The sequence below is a fragment of the Auxenochlorella protothecoides genome (genome assembly GCF_000733215.1).
Source record: "Auxenochlorella protothecoides strain 0710 unplaced genomic scaffold scaffold38, whole genome shotgun sequence".
In the NCBI taxonomy this organism is placed as follows: domain Eukaryota; kingdom Viridiplantae; phylum Chlorophyta; class Trebouxiophyceae; order Chlorellales; family Chlorellaceae; genus Auxenochlorella; species Auxenochlorella protothecoides.
In genome coordinates, this window is record NW_011934253.1 from 68,031 (window position 1) to 87,202 (window position 19,172).

At 64.4% G+C, this 19,172-nt stretch overlaps 7 protein-coding genes across 7 annotated transcripts; 5 read left to right on the plus strand and 2 right to left on the minus strand.

The window, feature by feature from the left end:
• Positions 1–91: 91 nt before the first annotated feature.
• F751_3606 (Protein ViaA) lies at positions 92–2,422 on the minus strand (the record flags this gene model as incomplete). Its single annotated transcript, XM_011400562.1, has 6 exons — positions 92–631; positions 831–1,031; positions 1,153–1,362; positions 1,580–1,736; positions 1,916–2,059; positions 2,349–2,422. 6 exons carry the CDS (start codon positions 2,420–2,422, stop codon positions 92–94), a joined length of 1,326 nt encoding a protein of 441 aa, XP_011398864.1.
• Positions 2,423–3,075: 653 nt separating this feature from the next.
• Positions 3,076–4,126, plus strand: F751_3607 (OTU domain-containing protein; the record flags this gene model as incomplete). Its single annotated transcript, XM_011400563.1, has 4 exons — positions 3,076–3,165; positions 3,329–3,498; positions 3,686–3,793; positions 3,994–4,126. The coding sequence occupies 4 exons, from the start codon at positions 3,076–3,078 to the stop codon at positions 4,124–4,126; spliced, it is 501 nt and encodes a 166-aa protein (XP_011398865.1).
• A 378-nt stretch (positions 4,127–4,504) lies between these two features.
• Positions 4,505–6,881, minus strand: F751_3608 (Counting factor associated protein D; the record flags this gene model as incomplete). Its single annotated transcript, XM_011400564.1, has 4 exons — positions 4,505–4,971; positions 5,215–6,374; positions 6,606–6,661; positions 6,774–6,881. The coding sequence occupies 4 exons, from the start codon at positions 6,879–6,881 to the stop codon at positions 4,505–4,507; spliced, it is 1,791 nt and encodes a 596-aa protein (XP_011398866.1).
• A 424-nt stretch (positions 6,882–7,305) lies between these two features.
• Positions 7,306–11,223, plus strand: F751_3609 (Putative ribosomal RNA methyltransferase NOP2; the record flags this gene model as incomplete). The annotated part of the gene is made up of 10 exons (XM_011400565.1): positions 7,306–7,367; positions 7,455–7,528; positions 7,667–7,843; positions 8,042–8,253; positions 8,444–8,557; positions 8,792–8,948; positions 9,448–9,573; positions 9,757–10,064; positions 10,362–10,479; positions 10,715–11,223. The coding sequence occupies 10 exons, from the start codon at positions 7,306–7,308 to the stop codon at positions 11,221–11,223; spliced, it is 1,857 nt and encodes a 618-aa protein (XP_011398867.1).
• A 1,841-nt stretch (positions 11,224–13,064) lies between these two features.
• F751_3610 (60S ribosomal protein L34) lies at positions 13,065–13,753 on the plus strand (the record flags this gene model as incomplete). Its single annotated transcript, XM_011400566.1, has 3 exons — positions 13,065–13,143; positions 13,237–13,316; positions 13,523–13,753. The coding sequence occupies 3 exons, from the start codon at positions 13,065–13,067 to the stop codon at positions 13,751–13,753; spliced, it is 390 nt and encodes a 129-aa protein (XP_011398868.1).
• A 418-nt stretch (positions 13,754–14,171) lies between these two features.
• Positions 14,172–16,258, plus strand: F751_3611 (Rho GTPase-activating protein 1; the record flags this gene model as incomplete). The annotated part of the gene is made up of 4 exons (XM_011400567.1): positions 14,172–14,442; positions 14,555–14,631; positions 14,787–15,104; positions 15,752–16,258. 4 exons carry the CDS (start codon positions 14,172–14,174, stop codon positions 16,256–16,258), a joined length of 1,173 nt encoding a protein of 390 aa, XP_011398869.1.
• A 443-nt stretch (positions 16,259–16,701) lies between these two features.
• On the plus strand, positions 16,702–19,147 carry F751_3612 (Peptide-N(4)-(N-acetyl-beta-glucosaminyl)asparagine amidase; the record flags this gene model as incomplete). Its single annotated transcript, XM_011400568.1, has 6 exons — positions 16,702–16,959; positions 17,129–17,234; positions 17,429–17,706; positions 17,928–18,051; positions 18,212–18,778; positions 18,960–19,147. 6 exons carry the CDS (start codon positions 16,702–16,704, stop codon positions 19,145–19,147), a joined length of 1,521 nt encoding a protein of 506 aa, XP_011398870.1.
• Between the last annotated feature and the right edge of the window lie 25 nt (positions 19,148–19,172).

Consider the following 19,172-nt stretch of genomic DNA (forward strand, 5'->3'; position numbering starts at 1 on the left):
TGATTATGAAGTTTTATGGGTGGGGGGGGGGGGGGGAATAGCATGACGTGTTGGTATTCCTTGCCCCGGGTCCGCTCTGCCCCAGCACGCTTCACCTGAAGGCGTAAAGGAGGCAGCGGCGGCGCTGGCGCAGCGCGGCGCGCGTGGCCTCCAGCGCCAGGGCCTTGGCCACACTTTCCGGTTCGCCCTGCATGGACCCCGAGGTATCCAGGCAGAGCAGGATGGGCCCTTGCTCCGCCGCGGGGCGCAGCTCCTGCCGCGTCAGCACCCGCGTGGGCAGGTCGTCAGCCCAGCCGCAGCGCTCGTAGGACAGCAGCGTGCGCTCCAGCCGGCGCGCCATGAAGAGCAGGCGAGCGGGGTCGGTCGACCCGGGGCGAGGGGGGGTGCCTGCTGACGAATTGGCAGCGCCGCTGTCCACTCCTGGTCCCGCCATACCTGTGTCATCCCTGTCCACCGGTGTCGACGCGGCCATGCCATCCTTCCCACCGCGCCCCAGTGCGCCGCCCCTGGCCAGCAGGTGGAGCTCGGAGGGCAGGGTGCGTGACAGCTCCCCGGACCGGGTCAGGCCCTTTGTCTGGGAGGGCGAGGCCTCGCTCTCCACCACCCCCAGCGGGGAGCGGGGCGCATAGATCTGGGGGTGAGCGGTGTGGGGGAAGGGGGTGAGGAGGGCGGGGCACTCGCCTGCCGAGCGCCATCTCTGCATGTGCACCCATGAGCGGCAGTGGCACCGGAGCAAGATGTGGCGCATTCTTCAGACCGGCGCGAGCTTCCAGGTCTGGAAACTACGGAAGACACCTCCATTCGTTCCTGGCCTTCCTTTCTCCCCCAACACATGCCTGGGCCGGAGCTCGGCGCATGGCACCCATGCCGCCCCCCCTTCCCAGCTCCGCAATGAGGCGCTGCAGCGGCCGCAGCCTGGCCAGACGCCGCGAGAGCTCGGCGACCTCGCACCACCCAGACTTCTGCCAGACGGCGCCCTCGGGCGTGAAGCCTTCCTCACTGTCCATCAAGGGCTCCAGGTCCTCAAACGCCTTTGATGAGAGGGGGGGTTGAGGAGCACGGGACGATGTATGGGGAGCACAGACATGAGCAGGCATGTGCGCAGACGACGCACCTCATGACAAGGGGAGTGCGCGAGTCAAGAGCCACCACCCAAAAAACCTGCTGTGCGGCCTCCAGATTCTCCATGGCCGGCTCCCACTCCTTCTCAAATGCATCCATCAGGGAGTCTGCCAGCTCGGCGGCGCCGGACTCGGGCTTGGTGTTCCACCAGTCCTCTGGCTCGGGCTTGGCGTCCGGGTCGGACCCCTCGGACTGCTGCGGCTGATCGTCCTCTGTGGGTGGGAGCTGCTCCTCAAACTCCTGCCCAAGCAAGGGTGGGGAGGACGTGTGAAGGCGCAGGGCATGGGAGCCTTCTGGTCCCTGTGCGGATCAGCCCACAGCCTACAGTGCTCATGATCGCCTCGGGCATGCCCCTCCTGGCGTGTGGCGCGAGGAAGGCTTACCCTGTCAGCAGCAGCTACAGCCCGGCCGATCCCTCAGCAGGGAGCCAGCACACTAAACCCCCAGCAGCACTCACATGGACCATGGCCAGGAAGTGCTTGAGCAGGGTCAGGAGGACCTCGGGGTACTGGTATGTGAAGCGCGGCAGCTGGAGGCGGGAGGCGGTCTCGAGAAACGAGGAACACAGGGGCTCCCTGGGCCATTGCAGCTCACCAGGCTCGGGCAGCGTCCCCCTGCATGGAAAGGAGGGAGCCGAATGCTATAGCAGCCGCTCGGAAGCACACGGATGCCTGCCTGGAGGGCTGACTTAGTTGGAGTCCATACCAACCGGTGCTGCGAGAGCAGTATGCAGCTGGCAAGCATGTCGCAGCAAATCTACCCCAACACCCAGAGCACCACACCCACTACTCACGCTGTGAGCGCCTGTTGCAGGGCTCCAAATGCAGCGAGACGGGTGGCAATGTCCTCTGCTGACTTGGTGCCGGGCAGCTCCAGGATCAGCTCGACAAAGCGGGGGGAAATGCCCAGTCGCACTGCCAGGTCATCAGGGTCCCTCCTGTGTTGGATAGTCAATTGGGCAAGGATGTGATGTAGGACGGGAGCGGCACCCAATGTCGCTCAGGGCTGCCTGCCAACCGTTCACCATGCAGAACTGCCTGGATGCCACTGGGCCTCACTCTGACACGTCGGTTGACGGCAGGGCCTGGCGCACGGAATGAGGTGCGCCATTATTGAACTTGAGGTCCCATCTGGACCAATTTTTTTGTAGATGTCTAATTGAGATCCTGAGTCGTAGCCGCACGTGCAGGGGCCATGTTGCCCAGCGAGCGGAGTTGGGAGAGCACCCACGGCCGGATCGCTGTCGTAGAGAATTCTGCACCGAGATGGAGGTGTGCCTCGACAGGGGCTGACCAGTCATCTCATGGAATATGCATGAGGTTACACATCAATCGAGAGCCATGGACCTCGTGAACCTCCGTCAAAGACATACACAAAGTTCATGCACGCATCTCGATCGCGCGCGCCTTGCTCGGATAGTGTTGGTCATAAATGCCGAATGGTACATTGATAGCTACAGCGAGTAATACAAAATCCGGAATGTAGAATGTTGCTATACTTCAATTAAGCACTCGTACACAATGTCGTGCAAGTTCGCATGTCGGCCCCACAACCTTGGCCTATCGTCTGGCAGCTCAGTTGGTAGCGTCGGTGCGCAATGGACATGGCTCGCATGCATGGCTCCAGTAATATTATCCAGATTCGAGTATGCTGGCATCAGGCCCATCGCATACAATGATGATTGACTGCCTTCTTGCAGCTGCACCCTGCTAAATCACCGACCTACTCCTCCCTCCTCGCTTCCAGATGGCGCTTCACTCTGCTTCGAGCTGCACTGCCCATCAAACATGCCAGTAGCCGGATATTTGCCCTTCGCATCGCTTGGATTCTGTGCGCCGACACCCTTGTTCGATTTAGCCAAGTATGTGGGCGGCAGGGCACTTAGGACGTGGTCTAGTGACTCTAAGCGGTGCTGTGCACCCTTAGTCCTCACTGACGTAGTCTGGTGCCGCCATGACCCGCAGAGCGACACAGGTCCCTTTCACAGAGAAGCTCAAGGTGGTGAAGATCCAGGGTGATGGTCGATGCATGTTCCGAGCCATCGTGAGTTGTGGTGGGGTGGGACCAGAGATTTGATTGCCTAGCTTGCACACCAAGCCGCACCTGGACTGGCTCTAGGTGCTGACTTGCCACGCCTGGCTGAGTGCCTTTTGGGCATCCCTTGTAAGCTCACCTCCCCCACCCCACCCCCTGGAAAATGTCTCAGGCGCAGGGGCTGGCCAGGAACAAAGGCATCTTCCTAGGACCTGAAGTGGAGGTCCAGGAAGCAGACCAGCTGCGGGGTGCTGTGACCGAAGGCCTATGTCGCTCCAAGAAGCGCCGGGCGGACTTCAAGGAGGCGCTCGTTTCCATCCAGACCGAGGACAGCCTTGACAAGTGCGCGAGGATCGCGTGGGATGGGAGGGAAGCTTGGGATGACGGGTGAGCGTCTGGCAAGCTTGAAAGTCCACGATATATGACAATGCAATCGTGTTGTGACTGTCTGAGCTGATGTGTGCGGACCGCTCTTTCAGAGAACAGACAAACCAACGCACTCCACCTACGTCTGTCACCCATGGGATAGTTACTGTCGCCGGCTGCAAAACCCAAGCTTCTGGGGAGGGGAGCCGGAGCTGCTTGTGCTCTCAAAGATGCTCAGGGTACCCATCTACGTCTATACAAAGGAGCAGGGGTGAGAATGGGTCGTGTACAATCGGGTGTGGAGTATCTCTGTCTCGAGGCCAGTTAGTGCCATATGATTGGAGAGATTAATGGAGCAAGGATCCCTTGCCAGCACAGTTGCACCCCTGGATGCGAGCCTCACACTCAGAGAATGGGCAGAGTCCGACTCACTCATTACCTGCCCTTGAACTCCTCCTCCCCCGCTCCTAGGTTTGCGGCAGGGTACTCGCCACTGTACAAGGTCGGGGAGAAGTTTGCCAAAGCGGGCAAGGACTGGAAAAAGCGAAAACCTGTCAAGCTGCTGTACAGCAACGGCAACCACTACGACCTCCTGACAGGGTGACTCGCTGAATTGCTTGCTTTTTGTCGCATGCACGCCGTCCCCTGCATGTGCTGGTGCCTGGCCTTGGATGCAGTCTCCCAACCGGGAATCTGGAAAGTATTCCCTGAGCATGGTGTCACACTGACAGGGGTCAGGCACGCAAGTTCTCACATCGATGACAGGGTTCAAAATCGCAGTTCTGGCTCTGTGCCCAAGCGCTGGCATGGCTCTTCATAGACTAGCTCTGCGCACGAGCACCACTGCCGGGCCGCACTCACGGCAGCCGCCCTGGGCGAGAGGCTCATGAGGCCTGCCGGCATGCTACGCGCCTCGACAGAAAGGTTCCCACCATCCTCGACACAGGCGTGTCGCTCCCCACCCCTCCACGCTCTCCACCGCTCAGCCCTCGACCTTGAGGTCCACGTAGACGGGCTCGGCGGCGATGCCGCAGTCGTTGGGGTGGCGTGGGATCTTCATGTACCCCTGCTCACCCCAGTAGGTGCTCCACATGTTCTTGATCAGCCAGTAGTCCACGCCCTCCTCGGTGGTCCCGTACCCGCTCAAGATGACGGCATGGTCCAGGTCAGCGGCCTTGGTCTTGCAGTCCTCGTTGCGGTACACACCGCCGGAGTAGAAGCGGAAAGAGTCGGCCGAGGCGTCCACCGACACGGTGAGCGGGCCCTGGGTGTAGAGCGCCTCCTTCAGAGCCTCCTCGCCCCCCTCCACCAGCACCGCCTTGCCCGTGAAGGCCTTCTTGGGCACGTCCTTCTTGCACCAGTCGTTCACGCCCACATAGGGGTAGTCCGCCTGTGCGGCCAGCCCGCCGTTGGCAAAGATCCAGTCCATGGCGGCCACTTGCTGCCCGCCTGGCGGTCGGAGTGCAAGGTAAGAAAGGGTGAAAGGATGTGTCGGGGGTTGAAGAGTTATGTTCAGTTCTAGGCCTATGGGGCCGGGGCTCATGTTCAAGTGAGCAGCCACCCACTCGTCCCTGCCCTCCACACACATCCAGGGCTGCAAGGTCAAGCACAAGACCTCCAAGGAAGCCTTCTGCATCCTCTCGCCCCCCCTCCATCCCCCCAACATGACCCCCTCCTAACCCCCCGCCTCACCAAAGCAGCCGTGGTTGGTCTCCATCCAGTTGCAGTCCAGGAGGTTCTGCTCGGAGAGCAGGGTCTGCACCCCCGTCTCGCGGAACAGCGCCGCCTCGAAGGGCGCCACGGTGCTGAAGGTCCAGCAGGAGCCGCAGGCCGCCTGGTCCTTGACCGGGGAGTCGGCCGGTGTGCCCACCCAGGACAGCGAGGCCGGGACCATGTGTGCGGGGGTGGTGGGCACGTGGCGCGCGACCCCGGGCGCCTGGCTGAACAGCGTGCGCGGGGCCGCGCCCGCTGCAGCGCGCGGCAGGACCACGGCCTCGTACTCCGCGCGCGACCAGTCCGCAAAGCGGTTGAGCGCCACGTCGTGCGTGCGGTTGGGGTCTGCGTTCCAGCGCGCGACGAACGCGCGGTTGGCGGAGAACTCGGCGGCGCGCGCAGCGTACTCCTCTGCGTGTGCGTGGCGGCGGCCGTGGCGGTGGGCAAAGGCGTCGTAGGCCGGCTCGCCCCAGTGCTGGGAGGGGAGGTGGGCCGCCCAGCGCGCCGCCAGGTCGCCGCCGTTGGGCGCGACGGCAAAGTCGGGCGTGTCGCAGTGGGAGTCGGTGGGCAGGTCGAAGTCGGCGTCGGCGACGGCGCCGGGGGCATAATCATAATAATCCAGCACGTACTCGTCCTTGTGCCCACCGGTGAGCAGGTTGGTGCCCAGCTGGTGCAGCTGGAGGGGCGCCGAGGTGGCGGGGTCGACGTACATGCGGTACTCCATGGCCATGCTCTCCTCGTGCATTGCCCAGACGTACAGATCGGCCTCGGCGCCGGCCAGGCGGGCCTTGCCGCGGTACGCCCACCGCGACTCGGCCAGGTCGGGGAGCACAAAGGTGAGGGCCTTGATCAGGCGCTCGCGCTCCCCGTGCACCAGCTTCGCGCCCTGCTCCTGCCCCAGCGCGCGCAGCGTGCTCTGCGCCGCGCCCTTGAGGGGCATGCTGTCCACCTCCGCGCCCTGCAGCGTGGGGCCCGCGCCGCCGCCGTCCAGGCTGGAGCTCCAGCAGCCCCAGCGGTCGCGGTGGGGGTAGATGTTGTAGCGCTTGTCCTCCGAGCCGATGGAGAGCACGGTCTCGACGCCGTTGCGCACCACCTTCTGCCGGATCTCCTTGACGTCTTGCCACACGTCGTACACATACCTGAGTGGATGTGTGGAGGAAAAAAGGGGGTTGAGGGGTTGGGGCATGGGTTTGAGCACGCACGAATGATAGGGGTTCTGGTGAACATTGTTCCTGTGGTACAAGCGTCCCTCTCGTCCAATGCTCATGCAGCAGAGGGACCCCCAGGAGTGCTGGTAGGGTTTAGGGTGGTCATCACCATGACAGGCCTAAAAAGCCCCGCCATCCTCATAAACCCAAAGAGGGGCCCACGTGAATCTGCCCTTCTGGTACGTGTCGATGTAAGGCACCGTCAGGTTGAAAGAGACCTGCGCGGTGGTGGAGATGAGGAGGGTATGAGACACCAGGGCCAACAGAATTCATGTCGGTGGCCCGGTTCGAAAGCTCGATGCGACACCAGCCCCCATTCCCAACACAAACCTTGTATTGTGCGGGCCAGACGGGAGGGGAGTGGTGTTTGTCATGCTTCTTGGCCGCGCATGCGAGGCACAGGGTGGCCAGCACGGCCAGGCACAGGAAAGCCCTCATCGCCACAGGGCCCGACCTGAAACGAGGTGGGCTGGGCTGCAGGCGCTGGTGTCCCAGAACAAGCTTATTACCCCCTTGTGAAAGGATTGGAGGCGTGGGGCATTGCTTGTTGACAGCGGCCGACCGGGACACCGAAACCGCGGACCGCGCCCCGCTGCTGGAGATCGGGCTCTGGCGGGAAAGCATGCCGGGGGGCAGCCAATGTCCATTGTCGAGGAGGGGGGGTGCCCTCGCTGCACGTATTCCATACCGAGGTGCCGACTCTCGCTGCAACGTGACTGAATCTAGTTCCTCGTACTAATTCGACATACAGATATACTGCTCAATCACCACGCTATTCTGGTCGGGTGTCTAGACCACGACCTGCAGCAGGCCTGCCTCCGCACACCAGAACGAGCCCAGAGGGGAGGAAGGAGGCGAGGCCATGGCCCGTACAAAGGAGGTTAAGAAGGCGGCGACCAAAAATGCAGTGTCTGGTGGCAAGAGGTGCGTGGTGTGCGAAGTCGTGGCGCAGCATGCCTTCTGCATGGCGGTCACCGTGCTGACACTTTTGCCGAGCTTCCCCCTCAACAGGTCTGCCCCCCCTCCCAAACTTCCAACCCCGGATGTCAGCGAGGACGACGATCCCAGCGAGAGCGAGCTGAACGGTGGGTATGCATGGATTGCAGGTGGTGTGGGTGGGGGGAGGAGGTGCTGCCCTGCTGCGGCAAGGCTCTGCCACACATGTGGAGCATCAACACGGTACGGTGCAGCATTCAGAACACACCAATCTTCTGTGACAGCAGACAAGATGGAGCTGTTCAGCGACATGGAGGGCTCCGATGCCTCCAGCGTCCTCGACGACGAGTTCGACGGCGAGGCCTCTGCCAGCGGTGACGAGGCCAGCGGCCACAGGGCCGGCAAGGGGTCTGAGGAGGAGGAGGAGGACGATGACGAGGCCACCAGCGCCTCCGGCTCCGAAGGTTCCGACTACGACGAGTCCGGGGGCTCCGACGCCGACGGGGACATGGAGCGCGCCTCGGCGCGCCTGGACCGCGCCGCCGCCGGCCGCCGCGCGGCCGCCGAGGCGGAGACTGCCGAGCTGGCGGGCGAGGGCGGCGCCGGCGAGGGGCTGGTGCTGCCCGATGAGGCGGCGCGCGCCGAGGAGGCCGTTCACCCAGACCTGCCGGGCGTGCGCCGCCGCATCAAGGACATCGTGCGCACGCTGGATGCTTTTGCCGCGCGGCGCGACGGGGTGCACACCCGCGCCGAGTACACGGACCAGCTCAAGCGGGACCTCGTCACCTACTACTCCTACAACGACTTCATGATCGACGCGCTGTTCAACCTGTTTTCGGCCAGCGAGGCCGTGGAGCTCATCGAGTCCTGCGAGGTGGGTGGTGGAATCAAGGGGGAAGGGGGTCTTCAGGGGATGAGGGGGAGCAGCAGTGGCCCGACGCAGCGCCTGGACAGTCTTCAGAGGCTGTGCTTGCAGTGCCCTGGGTCGATGCGCACGGGCAGCTGCTCGCCGTGCCCCGGCATCACGTTGCCTGACACCATGCCATGCTTTCTTCCCCTCACAGAACCCGCGGCCGGTGACGCTGCGCGTGAACACGCTGCGGACGCGGCGGCGGGAGCTGGCAGCCGCTCTGATCAACCGCGGCGTGAACCTGGACCCCATCGGGCCCTGGTCCAAGGTCAGAGGGGGTGGTTGGGAGGAGGGTGGGGAGTGCAGTCCAGGGTAGGTCAGCCTTGTTTGCTCCAATGCAGGGTGCCTGGGTGGGGGGTGCTGGGCACCGGGGCGCCCCCTCCTCCACCTCAATCCTTGACGACCCCTGCTGCAAGCTTGCAAGGTGCTGCGCCAGGCTTAGGGCCCACGAGGATTACACATGCCCAGCCTTCTTACCAAGTCTATTCACCCTGTTGAACAGGTGGGCCTGGTCGTGTACGAGTCGCAGGTGCCGGTGGGCGCCACACCAGAGTACATGGCGGGGCACTACATGCTGCAGGGCGCCTCCTCCTTTCTTCCCGTCATGGCCTTGGCCCCGCAGGAGGGCGAGCGCATTGTTGACGTCGCTGCCGCACCTGGTGAGGAGGGACAGCAGGAATGGTGCTGCTGTCCTGGTCGGGGTTACAAACTCATGGGGGACGTATTCTTTGCCTCAAGGGAGCAGACCACCTCTCCCTGTCTGCTCCTCGCCCCTGCTTGCTGCAAAATTGGGAGATTTTCGCTACGGCAGATGGACGCAGTCCGCCTGATGCCACCGGCTGTTCTCCTCCCAAAGAGCGACCTCACCGAGCCGACCCTCTGCGCGAGCGAGGGGTCAACCCCTGCGGTCGTGGCGTGGGAAGGGGGAGAGGCACCCCGGTGCCTCTTCCCTCTCCCCGCCCCTCCAGACCCCTCGCTTGTGTTTGGGACGGCCACATCTCGACTTTATTCTCCGCATTGCATGCATCTTGGCCCTTCCCTGTTGTTGCCCCCTAGCGTGTTTCCCAATTGCCCCATCTTCCACGGGACCCCCTTTCATACTGCCCCCACCCCCCTCTCCCTGCTGCTGACCTCAACCCACGGACCCCCCTTGCCCAGGCGGCAAGACCACGTACATCAGCGCCCTGCTGCGGAACACGGGCATGGTCTTTGCCAACGAGATTAACAAGGACCGCCTCAAGTCCCTGACCGCCAACCTGCAGCGCATGGGCGTCCTCAATACAGGTGCGGCGTGGCGGCTGTGCTGCTCGCGAAAGAGCCTCCCCTCTCCCTGTAGCGTGCTGCGGGCTTGGCGGCCGGTGCTCCACGCCCCATGCCCCTGCTTCCGCAGCCCCTGCTTCATTCCCAGCATCCCCACGCTCCATCCCTCCTTCCCCCACTCACCCACCATCCCCGCTCCATCTGCAGTGGTGTGCAACTACGATGGGCGCGAGCTGCCCAAGGTTCTGGGCGAGCGCTCCATGGACCGCGTGCTGCTGGACGCCCCCTGCTCCGGCACCGGGGTCATTTCAAAAGACCCCACGGTCAAGTCCTCCAAGAACCAGGCCGAGATCTGGAAGTGCGCCTTCCTGCAGAAGCAGCTCCTCCTCGCGGCCATCGACCTGGCGGACGCGGGGTCCAAGACAGGGGGCTATGTGGTCTACTCCACCTGCTCCATGATGGTGGAGGAGAACGAGAACGTGATTAACTACGCTTTGAAGAAGCGCGACGTCAAGGTGTGTATGTGTGGTGGTGGGGGGTGCCAAGAAGGGCGCCGAGCGAGGAGTGGGAATTCGTTAGTTTCAGCAGCCAGGCGGAAGTGGAGTTGCATGTGTTTTGTCTGGGAGGGTTGTTGGGGCTGGCTAGAGAAGGGGCGCTTGCCAGTCGCCCGGTGCCTGCAGGCCCAGAGCAGCCTGCCTCGCACGAGGGCACAGCAGTATGGTCGATCAATGTCAACAATCCTCCTGCTCAGACAGAGCCATCCATCCCACCAGTAAGTTTGCTGACTCATCCCTCTCGCCCCCTCCTCGCAGGTGGTGCCCACCGGCCTCGAGTTTGGACGGCCCGGCTTCGTCAAGTATCGGGAGTTTCGGTTCCACCCCTCCCTGTCCAATGCCCGCCGCTTCTACCCCCATGCACACAACCTGGATGGTGAGGCTGGGCCATGCCTCCTGATTACCATGAGAATGGATGGGCTGGGATGGTAGGCTCACACTGGCTCATGCAGGGCCTGACTGGCAAGGGGGGCCATGCTGGAGGCAGCTTGGATGCTGCCTCCTGGCCACCACCGCCGAGATAATGCTGGGGGGGGGAGCCAGGAGCATCCTGTATTGAGTTCCCCCAAACCTGATGGGATCCTCACTCCCCCCTCCCAATCACACCGCAGGTTTCTTCGTGTGCAAGCTGAAGAAGGTTTCCAACGCAAAGCGTGGCTCTGGAAACGACGAGGAGGCTGAGGAGGGTTCAGACGGCGAGGGGTCGGAGGAGGAGCCCGTGCAACCTGCGCCCCTGGAGCATCAGACCCAGCCCGCGAGGCAGCCGCCATCGCCGGCTGACAAGGGGCCTCGAGCAAAGCAGCAGCCAGGACCGGCCCGCAGGCCCAAGGCCTCGCCGGCGAGGAGGCGGGCCGGCGCGGCCGCAGAGCCGGAGGTCGACGGGGCGGAGCCCGCGGTGCCGACCCCTAAGAAGGAGCGGGGGATCGTGAAGCGCGCCAGGGCGGAGCTGCAACAGGAGCGGGAGGCGCAGAAGGCGAGGGAGGGGGCAGCGACGGAGCAGCAGGCAGCAAAGAAGGCCAAGCCTGCTGAAGGCGCAGCGGCGGCGGCCAACGGCCGCGGCAAGCCAGCCACGCAGGGCTCGAAGCCCGCGAAGAAGGTCGGCGCCAAGGAGCGGAGGTGACTCTGCTCTTGAGCTGCGTGTGTCCCACAAGAAACCCTTCTTGTGCTCATCTCTTCCTTCACATGTGCCATGGTGTGCTTTCACAATACATAAAATCTCTCTGATATACAGCCCACTTGGGAGGAAAAAGTTCGAGGGGGGGGGGGGGAGGGGTGATGATACATGGTCCAGAAAAGGTCACAGTGTACAGGCAGCGGGGTGGTTCTCAGCGCAGTTAGCCTACATGAAAGGGGCTCCGGAGAGCAGGACGCGAGCCGGGAGCATTTGGTCCATGGCTACCACACCCGGGCCAGCTATGTGTCGCTGGGACCGTGCACGGTCGGCAGAAATCTCTGAACACAGGCTTGCCGGGCAGGTCTTGGGAAGAAGGGGCGAGTGGGGCCCGGTTCAGACCAGCCCCGCGCTCCTCGCCAGCTGGCGCTCTACCTTCCATCTGTCGTTGAGCTGGACCAGGGCGCTCGCGCAGGTGGACGTCAGGTACAGGGTGGAGTGCGCCACGGCGTATGCGCAGAGCAGCGTCCAGAGCATGGCGAGGTTCATGGACCAGGGCCGGGAGTCGTCCTGCCATGCAGCCTGACCGTCGTCGTCGTCACCCCCGCCCCCGCCCCAGCCGCTGCCGCCATCCCCAGGGCCACCGCCCCCATCCCCTCTCCGCCGACGAGGCTTGGCCGTTGCCAGGCAGGTGGCGGGGATGGTCAGGCGAGCCATGCCGTAGTCCGTGCGGGCATGGGTGCGGGGAGGGGGGGCCAGGGCTGCGGTCACGCTGAGGGCCATCGGCGGACTGTCATGGGACAAGCTCGCGGCAGCCGCAAAGGCGGAAACGGCACCCCGCAGGTGGGAGGCGTGGCTCATGCCGTCCAAGCACGCGCCGGAGGTCGCCAGGAAGGGTGCCGGGACCATCCCGTGCAGCAGTAGGTCAAGGACTGCACTGGGAACGCCCGGGCGAAGGAGTTAGCACGAGCAAACAATGGCCCTTATTATTGGTGTACGAGTAGCATGCCGGGCTCTACCATTCGAGCCACACCTGGAAGGAGGCACAGCAGCACCTGGTCCGCGACGAGGACCTTCCAGGAGGCGACCCACCTCTACGTGTTAAGGTAACTGAATTTAGGAATCTTGAATAGAATGGGCAGCAAGACGGGTGAGATATTTGTGAGTTCGTGGTGACGCCTTGATTTTGAAACGGGCAGAGTCTTTGTCGGAACGGGGAGCCAAGCTGAACGTGTTAGGATGGACCAGAAGATTTTATACATCCCCTGTAATCTTCAACTCGAGGGGAGAATGTGCAGAAGAACAATATCATGGAAATCTCAGTGTGGTTCAGCTGATCGATTGTGGAACAAGCATAATACTTGTGACACCTAATGCTAGCAGCCCATTCAAGTTGTATTCACAGCCCGTGAATTTTGTCTTGAATCGAGACGCAACAGTCGTGAAGACTTTCAAATTTGGTGTGTTCACATCTACAATGACAGTGAGCACAGCATTTCCAAGTTTGAAGGAAGACACACATATCTTCAGAGGACAGCAGCTAATGTTATTTGAGGAATGCCGAGAACAGAAGCACCTTAACTTGCTTGATGCACTTGAAACCTCGAGTTCAATTGATGTCGAGACTTTCACCTGGTCGCTTTTATCGGTGGATGATCCAGCAGCAGTGTGAGGAGCACTCAAGGGGCCCAGCCCGATTCCCGCGCTTTCTTATTGGGGGTGCCAGGCAGGCGGCTCTCGACGGGCGTCTCAGTGCGCCTCCCGTCAAGGTGCGCGTCCTCCACACGCGGAACCCTCTTTGACAGTGGAAATAGATAGGCGTAGGGAGCAGCGCCGAGTAGCCTGTCACGATGGTGCAGCGTCTTACCTACCGGCGGAGGCACTCCTACCACACCAAGAGCAACCGTCAGCGCATCGTGAAGACGCCCGGTGAGTTTGAAGCTCTATAGGTATCCCTCAATGGACGGGGCGTTGTGAGGGGTCCGAGTTCGAACACCATTCCCTTCTCCACCTATCTCGTAGGCGGCAAGCTCGTCTATCAGCGCCAGGTGAAGCCCGCTTCCTTCCCGGTCTGCCCCATCTCCGGCCAGCGCCTGAACGGGGTAAGCTTGAGGCGGACGGGGTGCGGGAGGAGGGAAGGCGTTATTCGCCGGCACCACTGGTTTTCGCGGGTGCAAGGTCTGGGTAGGAGCTTGGACGACAAGAACGGGGTCGTCCTGCTTAAGCATTCTTCGGACATGCGAGGCATTTCTGCGGCATACAACCCACGTGTCGAGTCTTAAACACTCCACTGCCCTCATCCCTGCAGCTGCCTGCCGTGCGCCCTCGTGAGCTTTCTCGCCTGAACAAGAGCAAGAAGACCGTGCAGCGTGCTTATGGCGGTCACCTGGCCGCTGGCGTCGTGAGGGAGCGCATCATTCGCGCCTTCCTGGTGGAGGAGCAGAAGATCGTGAAGAAGGTGCTGAAGCTGCAGAAGGCCAAGGAGGCCGCTGCCGTCAAGAAGGAGAGCGCCGGCAAGGGTGGCAGGAAGAAGAAGTGAGCCTTGCAGCTGACCACCTCCTGGCCCATGTAACGCCCCGTTATCCAAACAGTTGGTGGAGGAGCATGTTTGCAAGGCCGCGCAGAGACACTATCTAGCAGCTGGGAGCTAGGGTGGGAGAGACAGGTGCTCTGGGTGGAGGATTGTTGTTCACTCCGGGGACTCAGCCAAGGATGCATCCTACATCCAGGCATTCCCTCGTGTTCGCGAGTTGGTCTGAGTCTGGTGCACCATGCGTCAGCCTCGCTTTCCAAGGGAAGCTGCCCTCCTTGCTGGCCTCGTCATGGCGGTGATTCCCCAGGGAACCGATCCCTTAGATTCGAGCTTGTGTACGAGAATCGGGCACTTGTCCACCAAGCTCCGAGACTCTTTGATCCAAGTACCCTCTGGAATCTTAAAAAAGACGTTGAATATTTCGATGACGGTGGAGGAGCCAGTCATCGAGCTGCGCAGTGGCGCGGGCACGGGATCGGAGGGGACGACCTCCCCCAAGGTCTCCAGCATCGGGTCTGGCAGGGAGGGCAAGCGCCCCGTCGATCTTCCACAAGTGGTGGATGCCGGTGCACCGGGTCTGGATACCCATCACTGGGCGGGGGTGAGGCGGGGACCCCGTGACGGAGACACGAGGTCGATTGCCAGCAGCATGGCAGCCGAGAAGGACGCGCTGTCGGTGTATGACAATCAAGAGTGTGAGCAGGGGTATGGGAGGTCGCCAGGGGCCCTGTCTCCTGCAGCGGACTCTCAACGCGTCTTGGTGGCACCGTTCATCTGTGACCCACCCCCTGGCACTGCTGACTGCAGATGAGCTCGACTCTGAGGCCCGTGACGAGGACACCAAGATTGCACAGGCTGCCGAGGACGACCTGGGCCTTGGGCAGGTACGACGTGTTGCGACCCTGGTTGTTGAGGCCTTTTTGGCGGCGGGTCTCACCCAACTCGAGGGCGTTCACGGGGTGGGTCTGCAGGGAGCACTCACGGGAGACCCATCCCCCACCCCTCATCCACTCGCTCACGCGCTTGCGCTTTCCTCCAGGGCGCCACCCTGCTGGCCACCGAGCCCAGCGTGATGGAGGAGGAGCAGGTCGTGCTCTCCCCCGGGTCCTCCATCTCGGGCCTTCCCGCCCGCGGCGAGGCGGAGGACGGCACGGATGACGCGGCCAGCGTTGGCACTGGCCCCGCCAGCCCCCGTGGCGCCTCCAGACTCCGCGAGTCGGTGCTGCGCGCCGACGAGCCGGGCGGCGACCTGTCCGGCGAGGCGGCCGAGCTGGACGCTGAGCGCGCGGACACGCAGGCGCAAGCCGGCTCGCTGCAGGACGCGGAGGAGGTCCCTCCCCCGGAGGCGGGCGCGGAGGTGGATGTGCAGGGGAGCAGCAGGGCGGGCGAGGGGTCGCGCTCCGGGGAGCCTGCCCCGAGGGCTGATGCGGGGGGTGGGGACGGTGCCAGGCGCGAGGCTGGAGGGGTCACCACGGCAGGGCCCAGCGCTGATGAGGCAGATGCTGCGTCATCTGGGGCCGACGGGGCCGCACCGCCGGCCACGCCCGGCCCGCTCCAGCGCCCGCCGCCGCCCTCACCGAGGATGACTCATCACCCAGCAGCGAGGCCAGCCACGAGTATGCGGCCAACGAGTCTGCGATAGTGCGACTGAAGCACAGCCTGCAGGCGGAGCCCAGCGCGGACAGCCCCACCACCCTGGCGGAGCAGGGCCGCGCGATGCTGTCGCTGACGACGGCCGGCGGCGCCCCGGCCCCGGCGGCTGCGGCTGCGTCGCAGGGGCCGGGCAACAAGGCCGAGGCCGAGGAGGAAGAGGAGATCGAGGACCTGACCATCTACCGCAGCGGGGAGGGCGCCGGCGGTGTGCCACAGCACGGAGAGGCGGGTGGGGTCCCCCCGACCAGCGCCCCTCCCCAGGTCGAGGCGGCGTCCTTCTCCATGGAGGCCGGGCCCGACAGCGGCGCAGCGGCCGCGCCCGCCCCGCCGTCGCCCGTGGTGATGCCCGAGGAGTTCAACCCCGCCTGGGAGGAGACCTTCCGCGGCCTGGTGTACGCCGACGGCGTGGACTCGCTGGGCCGCCCCGTGGTGGTGCTGGACGCAGACCGCGTGCCGGCGGGCATGAAGTCCTCGGCCGCACGCTATGTCACCGCACACCTCGCGCGACTGGTGGAGGGAGGGGACTACGTGCTGGTGCTGACCGCGCGCCGCGCGACGCTGCCCAGCATGTGGATCATGGGCGCCTACACCACGCTGCCGCGCCCCTTCCGCAAGAACGTCAAGGTCATCGTGCTGGTCCGCCCCGCGGGCTTCCTCCGCGCCGTTCTGGCCCTGCTCCGGCCCCTGCTGTCGGCCAAGGCGGCGCGCAAGCTGCGCCAGGTGGCCTCCCTGGCCCAGATCGGGGAGGCCACCGGGGGGGAGGTGGGTGTCGAGCACCTGGGCGCCGCCTTCCTGGCCAGCGAGGCCGCGCGGGAGGAGCTGGGGGAGCTGGCCGCTGCCGCGCGGGGCGAGGCGTGATGTGTGGTTGCTTTCTTGTATGGATCCCACGTGCCATGTACACTGTTGCACTGCTTGGGGGGGGTGGCCTTGGGAGGCGCGAAGGGGTGAGCGGACTGGACGCCCGCTCATGACTGCGATCCAGCGCGGCACTCCCGCTACGGTGATCGAGCGGCGCCTGCGCTCGATCCTCGTCCGCTGGTACAGCCTGAGAGGTCGACTGCCCTGGATCCTGTGTAAGGGGGGCTACCAGTTTCCACTTGGGCGGCCGCGCGGTCGGGCCAGATCACTTCCACACCGGGCCGTGAGCACACGGATCCGCAGCGCTGGAGGGGTTACTTGGTCTAAAGGTATCTCAACTACATCATCACCAGCCAGCATCTCATCGGCATCGGCTGCGGACCGTCCCGCTCCCCCGCCCCCCTCCTCGTCTTCAGGTGCCGGGGTCGCCCCCCGTCGACAGCATGCTGAGGGGAGGCAGGGAGGTGCACACGGGCGCCTTCATCGCTCGCATCGAGGATGCTCTGCGCAAGGCCAGTATCTACCAGGACGACCTGGCCCAGGCCCTGGCAGCCAGCCTCATGCCCCTAGACAGGCTGGAGGGCGAGGCAGGGGCGGCGGTGGCCCTGAGCATGGAGATGGAGGAGGAGCCGCCGCTCGTCAGAGAGGAGGCCCTGCTGCGGGGCCTGCTGGCCTGGTTCAAGTCCGAGTTCTTCACCTGGGTGGGCTGCTAGGAGGAGCTGCGCGGGGCGGGGCATGAGAAGGAAAGGGGAGGTTGCGCTGCACGTGCTGCTCCGCTGAGGGTGCATGTCTGCGCGCGCCCCTTGCATCCCATGGCACAGGACGCAGGTCTATCAGGCCCATGCATCGCATCTCCCTGGCCTCCCCCAGACCGACCGGCCGGTGTGCGGGTACTGCGATGGCAAAGACACCACCCGCCTGGCCCGGACGGCGGCGCCCGATTCGCGGGAGGCAGCCCACCTGGCTTCGGTCGTGGGTGCGCGTACTGGGGAGGGTTGCCTGGCTGGCCGCGAGGCTGCAAGGCTCTTCCTTGCCTGTCCATGTGCCGCGTGGGATGGGCTTGGTGGTCTGGACCACGCCCTGTGGCTCCCAGAGGCCTCATGCACGAGAGTCGGACACCCAGCATCCCAGCACTGACCCTCCTCAGCCCGCCCTCCACAACGATGCCAGAGGTGTACACCTGCTCGGCCTGTGGCGCGGAGACCCGCTTCCCGCGCTACAACGACCCGCTGAAGCTGCTGGAGACGCGCCGCGGGCGGTGCGGGGAGTGGGCCAACGCCTTCGCGCTGTGCTGCGCCGCTGCGGGCCTCCGCGCCCGCCAGGCCCTGGACTGGACCGACCACGTGTGGGCGGAGGTGTTCCTGCCGCTGCGGGCGGGGGAGGCGCCGGGGCGCTGGGTGCACGCCGATCCCTGCGAGGCCGCCATGGACACCCCGCTCCTCTACGAGGTGGAAAGGGGGGAAAGGGAGGAAGGGGGACGGCGTTTGACCTGGAAGGCGGTGCAGCATGGCCGGGTCTGATGTGAGGCGTGGGCCTGGGCCAGTGGGCTCAGCCGCGTGTGCAGCAGAGGTCCTGACTTGGCACCTCGATGAGACGACGGTCCGAGGGGAACAGCCTATCAAATCCATCCCTCCCTACAACCCCACACCTTCCACACACACACATCAAGGCTGGCTGGGGCAAGCGGCTGTCGTACGTGATTGCTGTGGACGAGAACGGTGTGGTGGATGTGTCCTGCAGGTATGCGCGCGACTGGGAGGCCATGAAGGCGCGCCGAGTGCTCGTGGACGCAGGTGGGCCGGGGAGAGTGGCAGCCAGGGGTCCTGGGAGGCAGCTGGGTTGGGAAGCTGCTTGACGAGAGCCCAGCTAGCCTCCATGCATGCCCCTGTCCATGGTCGTGCTTCTGTCTTCCCCGACCTCTGTCTCAAAACCTGCTACATCCTCCTCAAACAGACTGGTTGAAAGAGTACCTGGCTCATACGACGGCGCAGCTGCGCAGCCACCTCTCGGCCGACCAACTCGCAGAGCTGGCGGCCAGGGACGCGGCCGACGCGGCCAGGGACCCAAACCCAGTCCCTACCCGCCAGAGGTTGCCGGGCCGGCAGTCGGGGAGCGAGACCTGGGTGGCGTCCCGTGGCGAGGGTGGGGGGAACAAAGCTGGCGCCGCAGACGAGGGCCCAGCCGCAGCTGGGCCGCCCTTGGTGCGATATCGCCTGGCCGGGGACGAGGGGGTGGCCGCCCGCCTCCCCGGCCGGCTGACGGGGGGTGCGGTCAGGGCCTCCGGGCAAAACGGCGAGGCGGAGGGCGCTGTGCGGGCGCTTGACGGGGACCCAGCCACCAAGTGGCTGGATTTCGGGGGCGGCGCCCTCGGCGCGGTCCCCTGGCTCGAGTACCGGGTGCGAGGGGGGGCAGGGAAGGCTGGCGTGGAGGTGGCGCGCTACGTGCTGACCGCCGGGAACGATGCGCCGGCGAGGGACCCCAAGGCTGTTGCCCTGGAGGGCCAGCGGCCCGGCAGCTCAGGTGGATGGAGGGGTCACTTCTGTATCGGGGCGGCTGTTTGAACGCCAACCAGGCTGTGGCCTCAGGCTGGAAACCGAGCGGTGGGGAGGGAGCCGGCTTCTGCTGAGACTGCTGGCCAGCCGGTGCAGGTTTGCTGGACACATGCCTCAGATGTTTTCCCACCACGTCCCACACACAATAGAATGGGTGACGCTGGACGAAAGGGAGGGGCTGTGCTTCCCCGAGCGCGGCAGTGCGCTGTCCTTTGACCTGCCCACCGAGTCGTGCTTCCCCTGTGTGGCCTTCCGCCTGCGCATCCTGGAGCTCTTGGATCGAGCGGCAGCCGGGGCGGTGCAGCTGGCGTGCTGGGACTTGTATGTTGCACAGTAGCCAGCTGTGGTGACCGTGCAGTGCT